The 16,020-nt window shown below is 37.7% G+C and overlaps 1 protein-coding gene across 10 annotated transcripts in view; it reads left to right on the top strand.

Moving 5' to 3' along the window:
• Positions 1-16,020, top strand: part of SRSF11 (serine/arginine-rich splicing factor 11) — a 54,262-nt gene that overhangs the window by 14,007 nt on the left and 24,235 nt on the right. For 5 of the 10 annotated variants that reach the window (XM_014544335.1, XM_014544336.1, XM_014544338.1 and 2 more), the window contains exons 1-4: positions 3,452-3,734; positions 8,470-8,603; positions 12,398-12,507; positions 14,334-14,426. In XM_014544335.1, the coding sequence (XP_014399821.1) occupies positions 3,463-3,734; positions 8,470-8,603; positions 12,398-12,507; positions 14,334-14,426 (609 nt within the window). In that variant the 5' untranslated portion in view covers positions 3,452-3,462. Of the gene's footprint in view, positions 1-886; positions 1,339-3,451; positions 3,735-8,469; positions 8,604-12,397; positions 12,508-14,333; positions 14,427-16,020 lie in introns of those variants that run through there. The other 5 variants (XM_014544341.1, XM_005871904.2, XM_014544342.1 and 2 more) reach the window with 3 other exon arrangements.

Consider the following 16,020-nt stretch of genomic DNA (forward strand, 5'->3'; position numbering starts at 1 on the left):
AAACTGGCCGGATCCGGCGGGGCCGTAGTTTGCCCAAGGCTGTCCTAAACTGACCCAGAAAATTCACAGCTTTGCTGTGGGGCAGGGGGGTGCATGTCAATATAACAAAAGTTAACCGTATCCTTTGTTGTTACACAGAGAAGTTGTGGCAGTGAGAGAAGAAACCCCTACAAAAGATGGCAGATAAAATGAGGGAGGTCATTAATAACTTGTATAAAGACAGTGAAATGAAGTATTTTGTCAGGTTTGGGGAACTGCTAGTCATTGAATAACACTAGATGAAAGGAAAATAATTTAGATGTGGCTGAAAAATTATGCAAGGATCTTTTTATAGTCAAAAGCTTCAAAAAATTATTAAGCAAAAATATGCATGTAAAAATTTTTTCTGTAGTTTTCAGATCTTATGCCTAAATATATTTAGGTACAGCACAATGTGCTCTTAGTCAACCTGTGAAATAAAATTAGCTTATAAAAGCACTAATAAATGTAACATTAAAATACCTTTTTTGAAGGTTTACTGACAAAGCAAATTATAACAATTTAATGTTACCGAGTTGCAGAAAATTTTTACTGGTGGAGAGGAAAATCTTGGTAGGTAGGGTGGAAATTTCATTAGTTAACTCCACAGATCTGTAGTTAGAAGTATCTGTACATAAAAATATTGTGGGCATTTTTTAATAAGAATAGTTACTAAAGTGTGCATATTTATTTTGCAGGGGAGTGAATATTGCCTTAAAAAATTCCACTTTTTAAAAAAATGAGGGGGGAGGGGAACGAAAAGAGATGACGTATTTCAGTAGACCGCGGAGCCTCTCGCGACCTCCTGGCTGCGAGCGAGGCTTGCTGCGCCTGCGCGGGGCGGAGCCGACGGTGACGCGCCCGTGCGCCGCAAGGCATTGTGGGGAAGTCGGGCCCGCAATTGAGGTGGTTGGAGGCGAGGCCGTTTGTTTTCTCGTGGGCTCGAACTCGCGCGCTCTGTTCCCTCCCCCCCGGCGAGCGGTGGGGCGGAGAAACGGCGGCGGAGGCAGCAGCGGCGGCTGTAACAGTGGACGCCCTCCTGTCTCCTCTCCGGCAAACGGTTCCTCTTTCCCCTCCCTCTCACTGTTTGTTGTGTGTTTGATGTGTTAAAGCAGGAGCGAGCAGCGCCATGAGCAACACTACCGTCGTTCCCAGCACTGCCGGCCCTGGCCCCAGTGGCGGGCAGGGTGGCGGAGGCAGCGGTGGCGGCACCCAGGTAATCCAGGTGACTAATGTCTCCCCGAGCGCTAGCTCTGAGCAGATGCGGACCCTCTTCGGTTTCCTAGGCAAGATCGACGAACTGCGCCTCTTCCCGCCGGAGTGAGTATCGTCCACCATCACCGTTTTGCTAACTCCTCCCAGCCTGGGCCTAACACCATTTCCTAGGCCCTGTCGATGCTTCGGGAGCGGGAGCTTTAGCTGAGCTGGCCGTGCGGTCCTTGGGGAAGCATCTGCATGCTGGGCCGACTAAGGACGCAGGGCCAGGGTTTCGGGGATTAGGAGTCACTGGCTCTTAACCTCCCACCCCCGGCCCCTTAAATTGTGCCAACAGGGTCGTTCTTTGAGCAACTAAAGCATGATAACTGCATTTTATGTGTCTTGGTTAATCTTTTTTTTTAAGCTGTTTCTTTGAGTTCTTTGGAAAGTAACAAAATTGCCCGTTCCTATGTAAATTTATTATTGAACTTTGTAGGTGGTCGTTCACTTATTGCTAGGTATTGCTGTTCCGGGATTCTGGCCGACTGAATACATACAGAGTTAATACATTAACACTCTTCACAGCAGTAAATTCAGTGAACCTGAGTACATAATTTTAATGACAAAAGAAATGGGTTATAGCTGAAAGTTAGAGTTTTCCTTTGTTTAAATAATGTATATAGTTATGATGTTTTACAGTTCTAAATTTTTAGAGTATATGGCTTTTTTATCCTGTTGTCTCACATTTTTATTGCAAAAGTATTAAATGAGTGGATTGTAAAGAAAAGTAAAGAAGCTATGAGGCTAGATAAGATGTGATAATTATTAGAACAAACATTAGGAACACTCTTTCAAAATTCAAATGTTACTTTCAGTATCTTCTCCCATCCCATTTAGTTTTATGATTTCACTTTAGTTCTAAACAGGAAATTGGAATCTGCTGTTTTGGTGGATGTGATAAATCATTATGTACTCCCGACACCAAAACAATACAAGTTAACCATACTGTGGTGTTTGTGAGGTATTATCACTTCCTATTTAAAATATTTTCAGATGATCCTTAGTATTTTCAAATTGTTGTGTTGTCTTTAATATTTAGGGGAATATACCTGAGAGAGATTTTAGAATTATTTGCATGAAGTGTACAGTTCTGGGAACATGTATTTGTAGTAATCTTGAATAGAAACTCAATTTGCTTTGGTAATGAAGGACAAATAGCTTTCATAATATGAACATACAGAAATAGATGTTTTCCTGTTACTCAGTTTTTCTCACAACATATTCCTCCTTAGGTTGTTAGTAAAATTAATAAACAGTAAATGGCAGAAAATGAGTCACACATTTGATTATATTCAAAGTATTTGAGATACTGGATTTATTTACAAAATAATTCTTTCCAGTCCCACAAGTTATTAAGAATTTTGTTATAGTTGCTGACCTTGAAGTGTTTTGTTTATTTTGAAGATGCTCTTTTTATGATTCATTTATTAAAAAGATGACAAAGGGAGGTGTAATCAGCTTTCTGGCTTATCCTTTACCCATTCCATGGTCAGTATCTTAGAGGGATACTGGACTCAGGGCTTTTTGCTTTATAATCCAAGGAGTGGTTGCATCATGTAACCAGGATAGCAGATATACACCAGATAATGATTTGGGGTACTGTACATTAAGAGGACATTCCCTGTATTGGAAGGAGTTATATATTGACACGTATCTGCTCTTTGACTCCATATGTGTTCCCACATACAGACTATTTTCTCACCTGAAAATGTACAAAGTTACAATGTAGTAAATGCTATATTATCTTAGTGACTTCCCTAAATTGAATAGTACTTATGTAGATGTTTACTTTTGTTGCTAATCTTACATCCCAATAGCTCATCTGACCTGCACAATTTAGAAATATTTGATAGACAATTTCTTTAAGCTTGCTACAGTTTTCAGTAGTTTCCTGTTGACGATGTGCTATGGATCAACTGAACGCTGTTTCCGTGTCATTCCTTCATTCTTCGCGGACTCCGTCCTCATCTTTGGAAACCCCTGGACCTGCTGGGGTTGGACCCTAACAATTGGTGCCTGAAGAGCCCGGCTCTCTTCCCTCCCCTCCCGCGAGCAGTGGGGTGAAGAAACGGAGGCAGCAGCTGTAACAGTGGACACCCTCCTGTCTCCTCTCAGGCGAACGGTTCCTCTTTCCCCTCCCTCTCACTGTTTTGTGTTTGATGTGTTAAAGCAAGAGCGAGCAGTGCCATGAGCAACACTACCGTCGTTCCCAGCACTGCCAGCCCTGGCCCCAGTGGCGGGCAGGGTGGCGGAGGCAGCGGTGGCGGCACCCAGGTAATCCAGGTGACTAATGTCTCCCCGAGCGCTAGCTCTGAGCAGATGCGGACCCTCTTCGGTTTCCTAGGCAAGATCGAGGAACTGCGCCTCTTCCCGCCGGATGGTTCACCTTTGCTGGTTTCATCCCGTGTCTGCTTTGTTAAATTCCATGATCCGGACGAACTGCGCCTCTTCCCGCCGGAGTGAGTATCGTCCACCATCACCGTTTTGCTAACTCCTCCCAGCCTGGGCCTAACACCATTTCCTAGGCCCTGTCGATGCTTCGGGAGCGGGAGCTTTAGCTGAGCTGGCCGTGCGGTCCTTGGGGAAGCATCTGCATGCTGGGCCGACTAAGGACGCAGGGCCAGGGTTTCGGGGATTAGGAGTCACTGGCTCTTAACCTCCCACCCCCGGCCCCTTAAATTGTGCCAACAGGGTCGTTCTTTGAGCAACTAAAGCATGATAACTGCATTTTATGTGTCTTGGTTAATCTTTTTTTTTAAGCTGTTTCTTTGAGTTCTTTGGAAAGTAACAAAATTGCCCGTTCCTATGTAAATTTATTATTGAACTTTGTAGGTGGTCGTTCACTTATTGCTAGGTATTGCTGTTCCGGGATTCTGGCCGACTGAATACATACAGAGTTAATACATTAACACTCTTCACAGCAGTAAATTCAGTGAACCTGAGTACATAATTTTAATGACAAAAGAAATGGGTTATAGCTGAAAGTTAGAGTTTTCCTTTGTTTAAATAATGTATATAGTTATGATGTTTTACAGTTCTAAATTTTTAGAGTATATGGCTTTTTTATCCTGTTGTCTCACATTTTTATTGCAAAAGTATTAAATGAGTGGATTGTAAAGAAAAGTAAAGAAGCTATGAGGCTAGATAAGATGTGATAATTATTAGAACAAACATTAGGAACACTCTTTCAAAATTCAAATGTTACTTTCAGTATCTTCTCCCATCCCATTTAGTTTTATGATTTCACTTTAGTTCTAAACAGGAAATTGGAATCTGCTGTTTTGGTGGATGTGATAAATCATTATGTACTCCCGACACCAAAACAATACAAGTTAACCATACTGTGGTGTTTGTGAGGTATTATCACTTCCTATTTAAAATATTTTCAGATGATCCTTAGTATTTTCAAATTGTTGTGTTGTCTTTAATATTTAGGGGAATATACCTGAGAGAGATTTTAGAATTATTTGCATGAAGTGTACAGTTCTGGGAACATGTATTTGTAGTAATCTTGAATAGAAACTCAATTTGCTTTGGTAATGAAGGACAAATAGCTTTCATAATATGAACATACAGAAATAGATGTTTTCCTGTTACTCAGTTTTTCTCACAACATATTCCTCCTTAAGTTGTTAGTAAAATTAATAAACAGTAAATGGCAGAAAATGAGTCACACATTTGATTATATTCAAAGTATTTGAGATACTGGATTTATTTACAAAATAATTCTTTCCAGTCCCACAAGTTATTAAGAATTTTGTTATAGTTGCTGACCTTGAAGTGTTTTGTTTATTTTGAAGATGCTCTTTTTATGATTCATTTATTAAAAAGATGACAAAGGGAGGTGTAATCAGCTTTCTGGCTTATCCTTTACCCATTCCATGGTCAGTATCTTAGAGGGATACTGGACTCAGGGCTTTTTGCTTTATAATCCAAGGAGTGGTTGCATCATGTAACCAGGATAGCAGATATACACCAGATAATGATTTGGGGTACTGTACATTAAGAGGACATTCCCTGTATTGGAAGGAGTTATATATTGACACGTATCTGCTCTTTGACTCCATATGTGTTCCCACATACAGACTATTTTCTCACCTGAAAATGTACAAAGTTACAATGTAGTAAATGCTATATTATCTTAGTGACTTCCCTAAATTGAATAGTACTTATGTAGATGTTTACTTTTGTTGCTAATCTTACATCCCAATAGCTCATCTGACCTGCACAATTTAGAAATATTTGATAGACAATTTCTTTAAGCTTGCTACAGTTTTCAGTAGTTTCCTGTTGACGATGTGCTATGGAGTCTTAGTAGTCCAAGAGGGTTCATTATGTCAAAACTTGGCTCTTAGAATATGCTTAATTGGCTCAGATTACATAAAATTATGACTATTATAGACACATTTGCACATGGTATATTGTTGTTGTTTTTAGGGTGTACATCCCCCTCCCCACCAAAGGCATTCATATCCACCTGGAACTCTTTTCTCCTCGATATGACCATGACATGCTTATTTCCTTTTGTTGCTCAGATGCCACCTAATCTGTTTCCTGATCACCCTGTATAAAAATACAGCACACCTGCTTCATCTTTATTCAATTTAACTGCTTTGTTTTTCTCTATGGCACCAATCATCAACAGGTTAAGTTTAATTCTCCCTCTTCTAGAATATGAGGCCATTTGTTGGGGTCATCAATAATTTGGGAGACTGGAAGTTGGCATGTTTTAAAGTACATATATGACTGAGCCCCTGCCTATGAGGGGGGGGCGGGGATCCTGGGATCTGAATCATGCCAAACATTTCAGTGGTAACCTCCTCAAAAAGGTTTCTCCCTTTGTTTTATTCTTGAATCCATCTATTTCCTGGTTCTTCTAAGCCAAAAATTGCTGGCTTATAATTTCACCCAGTGATAAAATTGCCTGTCTTCATAACAGATACTGTAACCCTCTCTTCACTATGACAGCCCTATAGCCATTGAAAGTATCTGTCATTGTTCCTCCCATTTATTCTCTTTTTAAAAGAAAAATGGTTACTTTAATTCTAGTTCCTAAAATGCACGTTGGAAATTAAATAGTGCTAGATGCTTTCTAATTTCATCTTACTCTGCTCTTACAAATCTAGAGGGAGAATGTATTTAACCGTATTTCACAGATGAGTGAACTGTAATTCATGTAGGTAGTTTTTTACACCCAAGCCACTCTACCAGTGTCAGACCTAGTATTGGAACTTCAGTGTTGTGATTGTCCTTTATAACTTGATCATGATTTTCTTGATTTAGCCTCGTAACTTGTGAGTGGAATCACTCTTTTACACGTAGTAGGTATTCTTCATATGTTTGGTTTTAGTGGGATTTCATAATGGAAAATATAACTGGAATGTTGACAGGGTAATGATCCCAGCAAAGCATATATATGTCAAAAGTGTGCAGTAACTACAGGCTACTGTAACACTGCAGGTAAACTTAAATTCATTATTTAAGTAAATATTTCAGTGACCAAAAATAGATACTTTAATCATTATATAAGTAACTTATATGCTACTTTACCTTAAAAAAAATGTAAGGTAAACTAAGTTCTCTTCCTTATCTAACTATAGCATTTAAAGAGCTCTTTAGTTGTAAAAATATGGATATCAGAAAAGAAATGCAAATTGCTATATATAGCTTTAGTACTAAAACTGCTGGAATTGTATTCTTTCCACTACTCTTAAATTTTCCACCAGTGGTCCTTCATATTAAAAAAAACAAACACTATGTCTACATTAAAAAACACTGTAGCCTTTCAAAAACATTTAGCAGTAAGCTTCTATGACAAGGTGGCTTAAATTCTATGTGGATGGATATATTGTCAACTTTGCTTTGAGCTTAGATTAGGATCTATGCTTAGTATCTAAGGGCAATGCCTTGGGTAAACTTACAAATTCTAACGGGTTTGAGGGTTATACAGCTTTATGTTAGTCTTCATTATAAGTAATGAGTTTTTATTTTCATGTTAGTGCACAAATTGGGATGGGGGGGTCAGCAAATACTTATCTCTGCAATACCTAGGGTAACCAAATCTGATGTAAATACATTTTTGTGTACACTTGAAAATCTAGTTTATTAAGAAAATTAACAATAAGCCTCATTCTAGTAACATTCAAAGATACTATAGGATTTTCCTTTTCATTGAGTCTTAAAATGTAATTGGCTTACATTTGGCAGAGGTTCTTTACCCTGGGTGCATGTAAAAATTGTCAGAATTAAAATAAAGAAGGGGAAAACACTTAGTACTTCATAAGAGATCTTGATTTAATTGCTGTGGAGTAGAGAGCCAGGGTATTTTTTTCTCCACAGAAGATTCTAATGTATGACCAGGATGATGTGATTACTGTTGCCATAGGGCATTGGTTTTAAAACAACTTTTGGGTTGGGATTAGGGAGCAACTCCTGCCCATATTTAATCTTTCCCTCTCATAGATGGAAAGTTTTGTGGCAGGAATTTGAGCCACCCTATATTTAAAACAAAATCTGCACTCTCTTAATTTATCTTACCTTGTAGTCTGCTATAATTTGTACATTAGCACTTTTTGTTTTATCTAAGCAATTTGCTGAGGGAAGTGACTCCTTTGCTTATTGAAATTTTGCATACTAGTAACACTAAAGGGTGGAGTACTGTTGCCATGTGTGCTTAAAATTTTTTCTCTCTCTGATGCTATAGATGAAAGAGGACAGGGCATTTTATTTAGTAGGCAGGTAAAGAAAACTCGATTGTCAGATAGATATACTTTTCCACAATATTCTTTTGTTCCTAAATTGGCGAATTCTGTATATTTTTTGCTCTGAAAAGTTTTCTAAGCCAAGACTACTTGCTACCTGTATTTAAAAATAACTGGTATTGGTATTTTTCTTCAAGTGTTGACATTTTTGTGGTCTGCTCAACCTCTGACACTTGAGTTTCAAACAGTTTTTAACTTGGTAAACTAAAAAGTTAAACAATGATTGCATGCATGCAATTTGCTCTACATGAGTTTAGTGGATAGTTCTTTATTTGTGATGTCATTTTTTAAAACTAGCTAACTAATTATATGTGAGGTTACTAATATCTGCCTATTTTGCTTTGGAAATGCAGGTGTGGGTTTATGAATCATACACTTACGTTTTAGTTGATATTCTTTTCCTCTACTTTTATGCAATTTGTTTGTTTTTCAGTGATTCACCTTTGCCGGTCTCATCCCGTGTCTGCTTTGTTAAATTCCATGATCCGGACTCAGCAGTTGTGGCACAGCATCTGACAAACACTGTATTCGTTGACAGAGCATTGATAGTCGTACCATATGCAGAAGGTTTGTGCTTTGTTTACCTACCTATGTGGGCATCCAATGATGACCATCTACCTCAGAATAGTTTTAGAGTGAGTGTTAGTAGCATGTTAAAAATCTAAGCTATTAACGATTTGAAACCCTTGTTATACTGTGGTCCATATTTTTACTTGAGATTTTAATTCTAAAAATTAGAAATCGGATCTGTTTTTATAAGATATTTAACCATGCCATTATTTTAAAACATTTTTAAGTTCTTTAAAACCATGTCCCTAATTGTAATTCCTTAAGATACATTTACTTAGTTAATATAACATTGAGTTTTATGAAAAAGTCCTGAAGGTGAATGGTTCACTCCATGCACATTTACACAGGGACCTTCAAATAAATGCATGATGTTATTTCTGTTTTGAATAAAGGACTGGGCTTTATTTTTTTAGTGCTTCCTCACTGACAACTTTACAAAAAGATCCCATATTGAATTCCAGTATACCAAGGGTTGCAATGATTTTGGTTTGTATGAAAATTCAAGATTTCCTATAGCCTAGGTGCCAGATGGGCACTGGGTGTTTTGTTTTTATTGCCAGATTTTCTTGTTCATTCTTGCTATATTTTCTAGAATATCTCTAAATAATAAATTCTTCTCTCTGTTATTTGTGTGTGTGATTTTTGTAGTGGAGAAGGCAAATGCAAAACTCTTCCTGATGACTGAAAAACAGTGGGTCCTCTGCAGCTACAGGGGATTCTAGACATTAACTAAAGGCCAGCAAGCACTCAAGTCCCCCAAGTGTTTTTCTGGTGTAACCATTTGTTAACTACATTTTCTTTTCTTTTTACATTTTAGGAGGTTAAAGTAACTTGACAGAAATTATGAGCAGGGTTTGGGGATCTTTAAAAAAGCCACTGTGACAAGACACTATTTTAATTCCATTTTGTAAATTTTCTAAGCCATATTTTATAATTAGTTTGTTCCCAATGTACTGCTACTTTATTTGCTTTTTGTTATCTATAAATTTTGATCAAAGAAATAACTGAAATATAAAATTACTGGATTTTAATTAAGTTAATAATTATGGGATTTTAAGTTAATTTACAGCATTAAGTTAATTTTGACCAGAATTTAATGCTTTCCCCTTTCCTTAATGTACTGGTCAGTGGAAGCAGAATCTTGATATTGTTTACTTTAAATGCTATCTTGGCTCTTTGAATACCAATGTGAACATTTACACCATACCTTGTAAAAGTTGTGAAATGTCTAGTCCTTAAAACTTAAACAAATTGCCTCTGGTTTCTAAAGAAATTAAGTTGCATTCATAGATGGGGTAAAGGCATCTATATAATAGTACATCTATCTCTATGATATTAAAGTGTGTCGACCAATTTAAAGGTTTTAAAATATATATGCTGATAAACATTTGATTTAGTGTGTTTTGATTAAGCAATTCTTTTTATATCAGTTTGCCTGTTGTAGGATAAGACTTACCACCAAAAGAAAATTTACAGAATTCAAATTTAGAATAAGTAAAATATAGATGATAGTTTTTGGAACAAGGGTCAAATCATGTGAGTAATGTGCAAAACATTAGCCTTTAAATTTAAATAATTCTTATTGGCTAAGTTTTATATCATAGTTCCCGAGCCCTGGACATAATACAGTATATCATCATATAATTGGCTTTTATAAATATTTTTAGAATATGGTAATTTTTCTGAATCTGTTTCAAAAGTGAAATATTTAGGAGTGTATGTGGAATTACCAAAATACTTAGTTCTGGAATCTATTTTTAGTGTATTTAATAATGGTATGGTATGCTGTATTAATGTTATCTCCACTAAATAACTGATGTACTCAATCCATTTGTCACCATTCACCCTAGTTTTAGCTTTGACACTTTGGTGTTGCTTCTTGATCATGTTTTAGAACAATAGACACAAAGTATACGGTAAGGAATAATCTTAATTGGTAAAACTGAGATAGCTGGATTTGGAAGGAGCTCTTAATAGTAATGGATTTGGGGGTTATTTAGGTTCCTTGGTTAATGTTTGTTTCTTTTGTCTGTTTCTTTTTCTTTCATTTCTACACATTCATGCAGTATTTCATGGTTCTATCAAAGCAGCAGTAAAAAAAATACTCTTGACGCATGAAAATTAACTGGTGAGGGGCCTCATTGCTATTTTTAAATTGTAGTTTTATTTTCAAATAGTCTTTTTTTAATCAGAGGATCAGATGCATGACTTTTTTTTAATGGATGCAGATCTTCTATCAGGTGTCTCACAATAAATTCAAGAGGATTGTAGTTTGCCAGAAATGTTGCAAATGCACTAATTTGAATAAGATGTTGATATTTAATATTATCCTCTTGAGACATAATTTTGCATGCAAGATTATCCCATAATCTTTGTAGGTTTGTTAATATTGATGCATTAATGCCCTATATCTAAATGATCTTCTCCCTCCCCTCCCCCCCTCCATAACTCTGGGTATCTAAATTGATGACAGCTCTGACACAAGCAAGATAACAGTGCTGTGTAGTATACATTTGTTTATATTATCGGCACTTCTCAGTATAGGTGGAAGGAACCATTACCTTTATTTAACAGTGGTTTTTCTTTTTTGTTGTTGTGTTTTACAGTTCTTTTCCCTGGTTCAGCCTGAACTATATACCAGGCCCTGCTGAAAATACCACCCAACAGTTTTCTTCTGCAGCTTATCCAGTTTCTCTTAAGTGCCCTGTACATATTGTATGTTTTATGATGAGATGCAGTTTCTTAATATGTATTACAGAAATACTACTGGTATTTGCAAATATATAGTTTAATTGTATTATTGAACTCTCATTTTGGGGGCTTGGGCACATTAACAGATTAATCCATCTGTATAGGGCTTTTGCTGTTGGATAGAATTTAAATTGTGTACATAAATATTTGTCTTAGGACCCTTAGATGTTATCTGAATACACAGTTTAGGCTTTAAAAACAGATATACATGTTGTTTTCGACTTTAGGAGTTTGCTTAAGTTAGCTTTTGAACTCACACTGTATAGCAGCATTTTTTGGTATGGTTAGCATGGCACATGCTGGAATATAAAGCATTTTACTGTACAGGTAAGGAATGTGCCATGTTGTTTTACCCCTTCTCTCTCTCTCTCTCTCTCTCTCTCTTACTCCCCCACACACATCCAGTGTGTATTCAGAGACCTTCAGAAACATTCATTTTCATGAGTCAGCAAAAGCCCTACACTTGATTCCAACAGAATATTTCCTTTACATACTTTCCTTCTCTTAATTTTTACAAAATTTGTATGGTAGGTGTAAAAGAAAATCATAGTAACTGTACCATATTATTAACCCCTAAATCAAACTTTTTTTGTCTTGTGTATCTTGATTTTTCTGTGTGCTTTATAGTGAAGCAGCCGACACGAGTCGTTGTTCATAAAACAGCTTTTGAAAGTTGAGAGCACACCCCTGGAGAACCGACTGTGCTTGCTTACGTTTGGTTCATGACTTAAAAATCGAGTACAGGTGATGAAATCTTGGCAGTGTTAACAAAAAAGTAGTGTGTATTGTGCTATTTTTTTTTTACTCTAGAAACTTAACCATTTGTAGAGAAAAAAAGGAAACAAACTTTCACACATTGAAGTTTCATTCTGACATAAAGTTAATAATAAATAATAATAGAAATCAAGCTTTATATTTTAGCGAACATAAGTACTTTCAACAAACTCAGGTGGTGTATCAGGGAGACATTTTCTGGGTGTTTTTGTGTGTTTTCTGTCTTGCAAAAGGGTGTGTTCTAATGCAAGGATGTTTCTCTGCAGGAGTTATTCCTGATGAGACTAAGGCTTTGTCTCTGTTGGCACCAGCTAATGCAGTGGCAGGTCTTCTGCCTGGTGGTGGACTCCTGCCTACTCCTAACCCACTTACCCAGGTACTAGTTCTATTGAAATCTTAAAGGATAGAAAGGAACACAGAATTGTGGATAAAGCTAAACATATTTGAGCTTTTTATGTATTGTGATTCTAGTTCACAGAATGATACCATGTGTTTATGATATTAAAGGCTATTGCAATCATAAATCCTAAAGAGAATCTCTTAGAAGTTTGCATTTTAAGAATATCTGTTACATTGGTTTTGCCACTGATTCAGAATAACTCAGTAATGTGAAAAAAATTTCGTGGAGCATAGTTTGTTTTAACCAGGAAAGAAAATAAAGGTGAATTTCAGACTTGTTTCTTTACCAATGTTTTTTGATCTTTTGCTCTTACCTGGGGGTTTGAATTAAGTAGGTGTCTTGAAATAAAAATGTATTTGTGGATATATATTTGATAAGGGGAATAAAATATTCAAGTTGGAGAAAAATTTACTTGGTAATATAAAAAGCATATCATTATAGAGGCAAAAGTTTCTTTAAATGTTATGTATTGAAACAACTCAGAAAGACTGTAACTGGTCAGTGGTTTCACAGATAAAGCAAATGATAGAGCCTCAACTAGAACTTTATAACACCATTCCTTTTATTAAATATTTTGCCTGTCCAAATAGTTTAGTTAACTGTTAAGTGAACAGTATGGTATTATGAAGGAGAATGAGATCAGGAATTCCCAGCTTTTATGAGTATGACTTTGATTGTCACATATAAAATGTGGACCTTGAGAAATTTGTAGACAACTTTGATGTATAAAATTGTGTAAAAGCCAAAATAGCTTATATAATAGTATTAACACAGTTTTTTAACTGTACTTAGTAAATAGTTAAATCACAGAAAATTTGGAACCTTATATTTATTAAAAATTAATTGGAAGCTAGGAGAACTTTTATAGAGAAGGTCAAACTGCCTTCAAAGCTATCAGAATTATATTGGACAGGAGACATAATCACACAGTAATTTGAACAGTGAGAGTTTAGTATAAGGAATTAGTAACTTGTAACTGGACCTTACTAAGGGAACTGTAAGAATACATAAATTGCAGATATTGGAAGCAACCATTACTTCTAGGGCTGAAGAAGAAAGAATACAAGGGGAAAAAACACATTTAGATGAAAGGGCTTTGCAACGCTCCTGGCATAAAATTCAGACCTTTGAAAGGGTTGGATGCTAGAGAAGTTTCCCAGGGTGCCACAGAACTTGTTAGGTAGCTGCCCAAGAAGATGGCTCTGCAACTTTCTGAGAGGTGAAGGCCACTCAGTATTTCATATGGTGCTACAGTAACAATCAAAAAGGGAACATAGAAACAAGGAAGAAAAATCCATTTCACAATGTCATTCCAGTTCTTTATCCCCCAGTAGATAAAGCTTTTAAGATTCCATCTGTCAATGGAGAAATGCTACCTTCAATATCACAAAACAGGGCAAAGAACTGGATTTGGAGCTAAGAAACAAATATTTTTGATTGGCACAAGAATATATTGAATTTTTTCCCCTAAATTCTGATTGTAGGGATAAATGTGCTATAATGACAGGTGGAAAATGAGGCCAGAGGTAGGCAAACTATGTCCATTTGTTTGTTGTATATGCCTGTTTTCAGGCTATAATAGTAAAGTCAAGTAGTTGCAACAGAGATCACATAGGCTATGGACTTAAACTTAGTTCTTTGCCCTTTAGAGGGCAAAATAAGGTGACGACCTCCACAGACACATTTCTCTCTCTCTCTCTCCCTCTCTCTCTCTCTCTCTCTCACTCACTCGCGCGCACACACACACACACACACACTATAAGGAACAAATGAAATTTTAAATAAAATTTGTAATTTCACAGATTGGCGCTGTTCCATTGGCTGCTTTGGGAGCTCCTACTCTTGATCCTGCCCTTGCTGCACTTGGGCTTCCTGGAGCAAACTTGGACTCTCAGGTATAATTTAATACCCTTCAACTTTGAGCTCATTATAATTAAAGACTTTATTTTATTTATAACTACTACTGGGCATTTAAAAAGTGGAAGATAACTAATTACTATGGTGTAGTATTTTTTCTCATATAGTCTTGTTAAAAAGATTTAAAAGGTCACTGCATTATTAGCCTATTAACCCATTAAAGAATTTTACTTTATATAATTTTATTTTATTTTATTTTTTTAGTCCTCATCCAAGGATTTTTTGTTGTTGACTTTTAGAGAGAGAGAAACATCACTCAGTTGCCTCCTGTGTGCACCCTAATCAGGGATCCAGCCTGCAACCTAGGTTATGTGCCCTGACCACAAATCGAATCTGCAACTTTTTTTGGTATACAGAACAATGCTCCAACCAATTGAGCCACCTGGCCAAGGCAAAAATTTTTCATTTTACATAGTTCAAAGTAGAGAGTAGTTTCACAGAAATTTAACACATCATATGTTATGGAGACTTTTTTTTTCTGTCATTTGCTCACTTGGAAATTTTCTCACATTGTAATTTGGCTGAACCTTTTTGGACATCCTTTGTGAAAATATTTTGATTTATTATATTAGCTAAGTACTTTGAGTTGTGTTTTACATGTTTCTTTTAAGCATTACTTTCCCTCATAAAGTCTTAAATAAGCAGGAGGTAATCCTGTATAATAAAAGCGTTTTCAAATTGTCCCCTCAACCTGAGTTCTTCCGGGAGTATGACCAGGGGGTGGGGACAGGGCTGGCCAAGGGAAGGGAGGAAGGCCCTGGCCGGTAGCTGCTGCAGGCAGCAGGGGAAGGGAGGGAAGCCCTGGCTGGAAACAGGCAGCAGCTAGGGACCCTACCAGTGCATGAATTTCGTTCACTGGGCCTCTAGTTTTTCTATAAAAAGTAGATTGTTCAGTTTTATAATCATCACTAGAGGCCTGGTGCACGAATTCACAGGAGGTTGGCCAGCCGGGGAGAGGCTGCGAGAGGGCTCCAGGGTATGTCCGGACCATCTCGCTCAGTCCCTATATGCCGGACCCCAGCAACAAGCTAACCTACCAGTCAGAGCGTCTGCCCCCTGGTGGTCAGTGCATATCATAGTGAATGGTTGAGCGGTCTTAGCATATTATACTTTGATTGGTTGAACAGCCAACTGGGTGACCGGACACTTGGCATATCAGGCTTTTATTATGCTCCAACTGGTAGGTTAGCTTGCTGCTGGGGTCCAGCCATTTGGGACTGAGCGAGACAGGCCAGACACACCCTGGAGCCCTCCCGCGGTCCCTCCCCAGCCACAATCATGCGCCAGTGGGGTCCCTCGGCCTGGCCTGTGCCCTCTCACAATCTGAGACCCCTCGGGATGTTGAAGAGCCAGTTTTGGTCCAGCGGAGAACGACCAGTCACTATGATGTGCACTGACCATCAGGGGGCAGACGCTCAACGCAGGAGCTGCCCCCTGGTGGTCAGTGCGCTTTCACGGGGGAGCGCCGCTCAGCCAGAAGCCGGGCTCATGGCTGGCGAGCACAGCGGCGGTGGCGGGAGCCTGTTCCGCATCCGCATCAGTCGGACATCCCCCGAGGGCTCCCAGACTGTG

The sequence above is a fragment of the Myotis brandtii genome, unplaced genomic scaffold (genome assembly GCF_000412655.1).
Source record: "Myotis brandtii unplaced genomic scaffold, ASM41265v1 scaffold36, whole genome shotgun sequence".
NCBI lineage: Eukaryota > Metazoa > Chordata > Mammalia > Chiroptera > Vespertilionidae > Myotis > Myotis brandtii.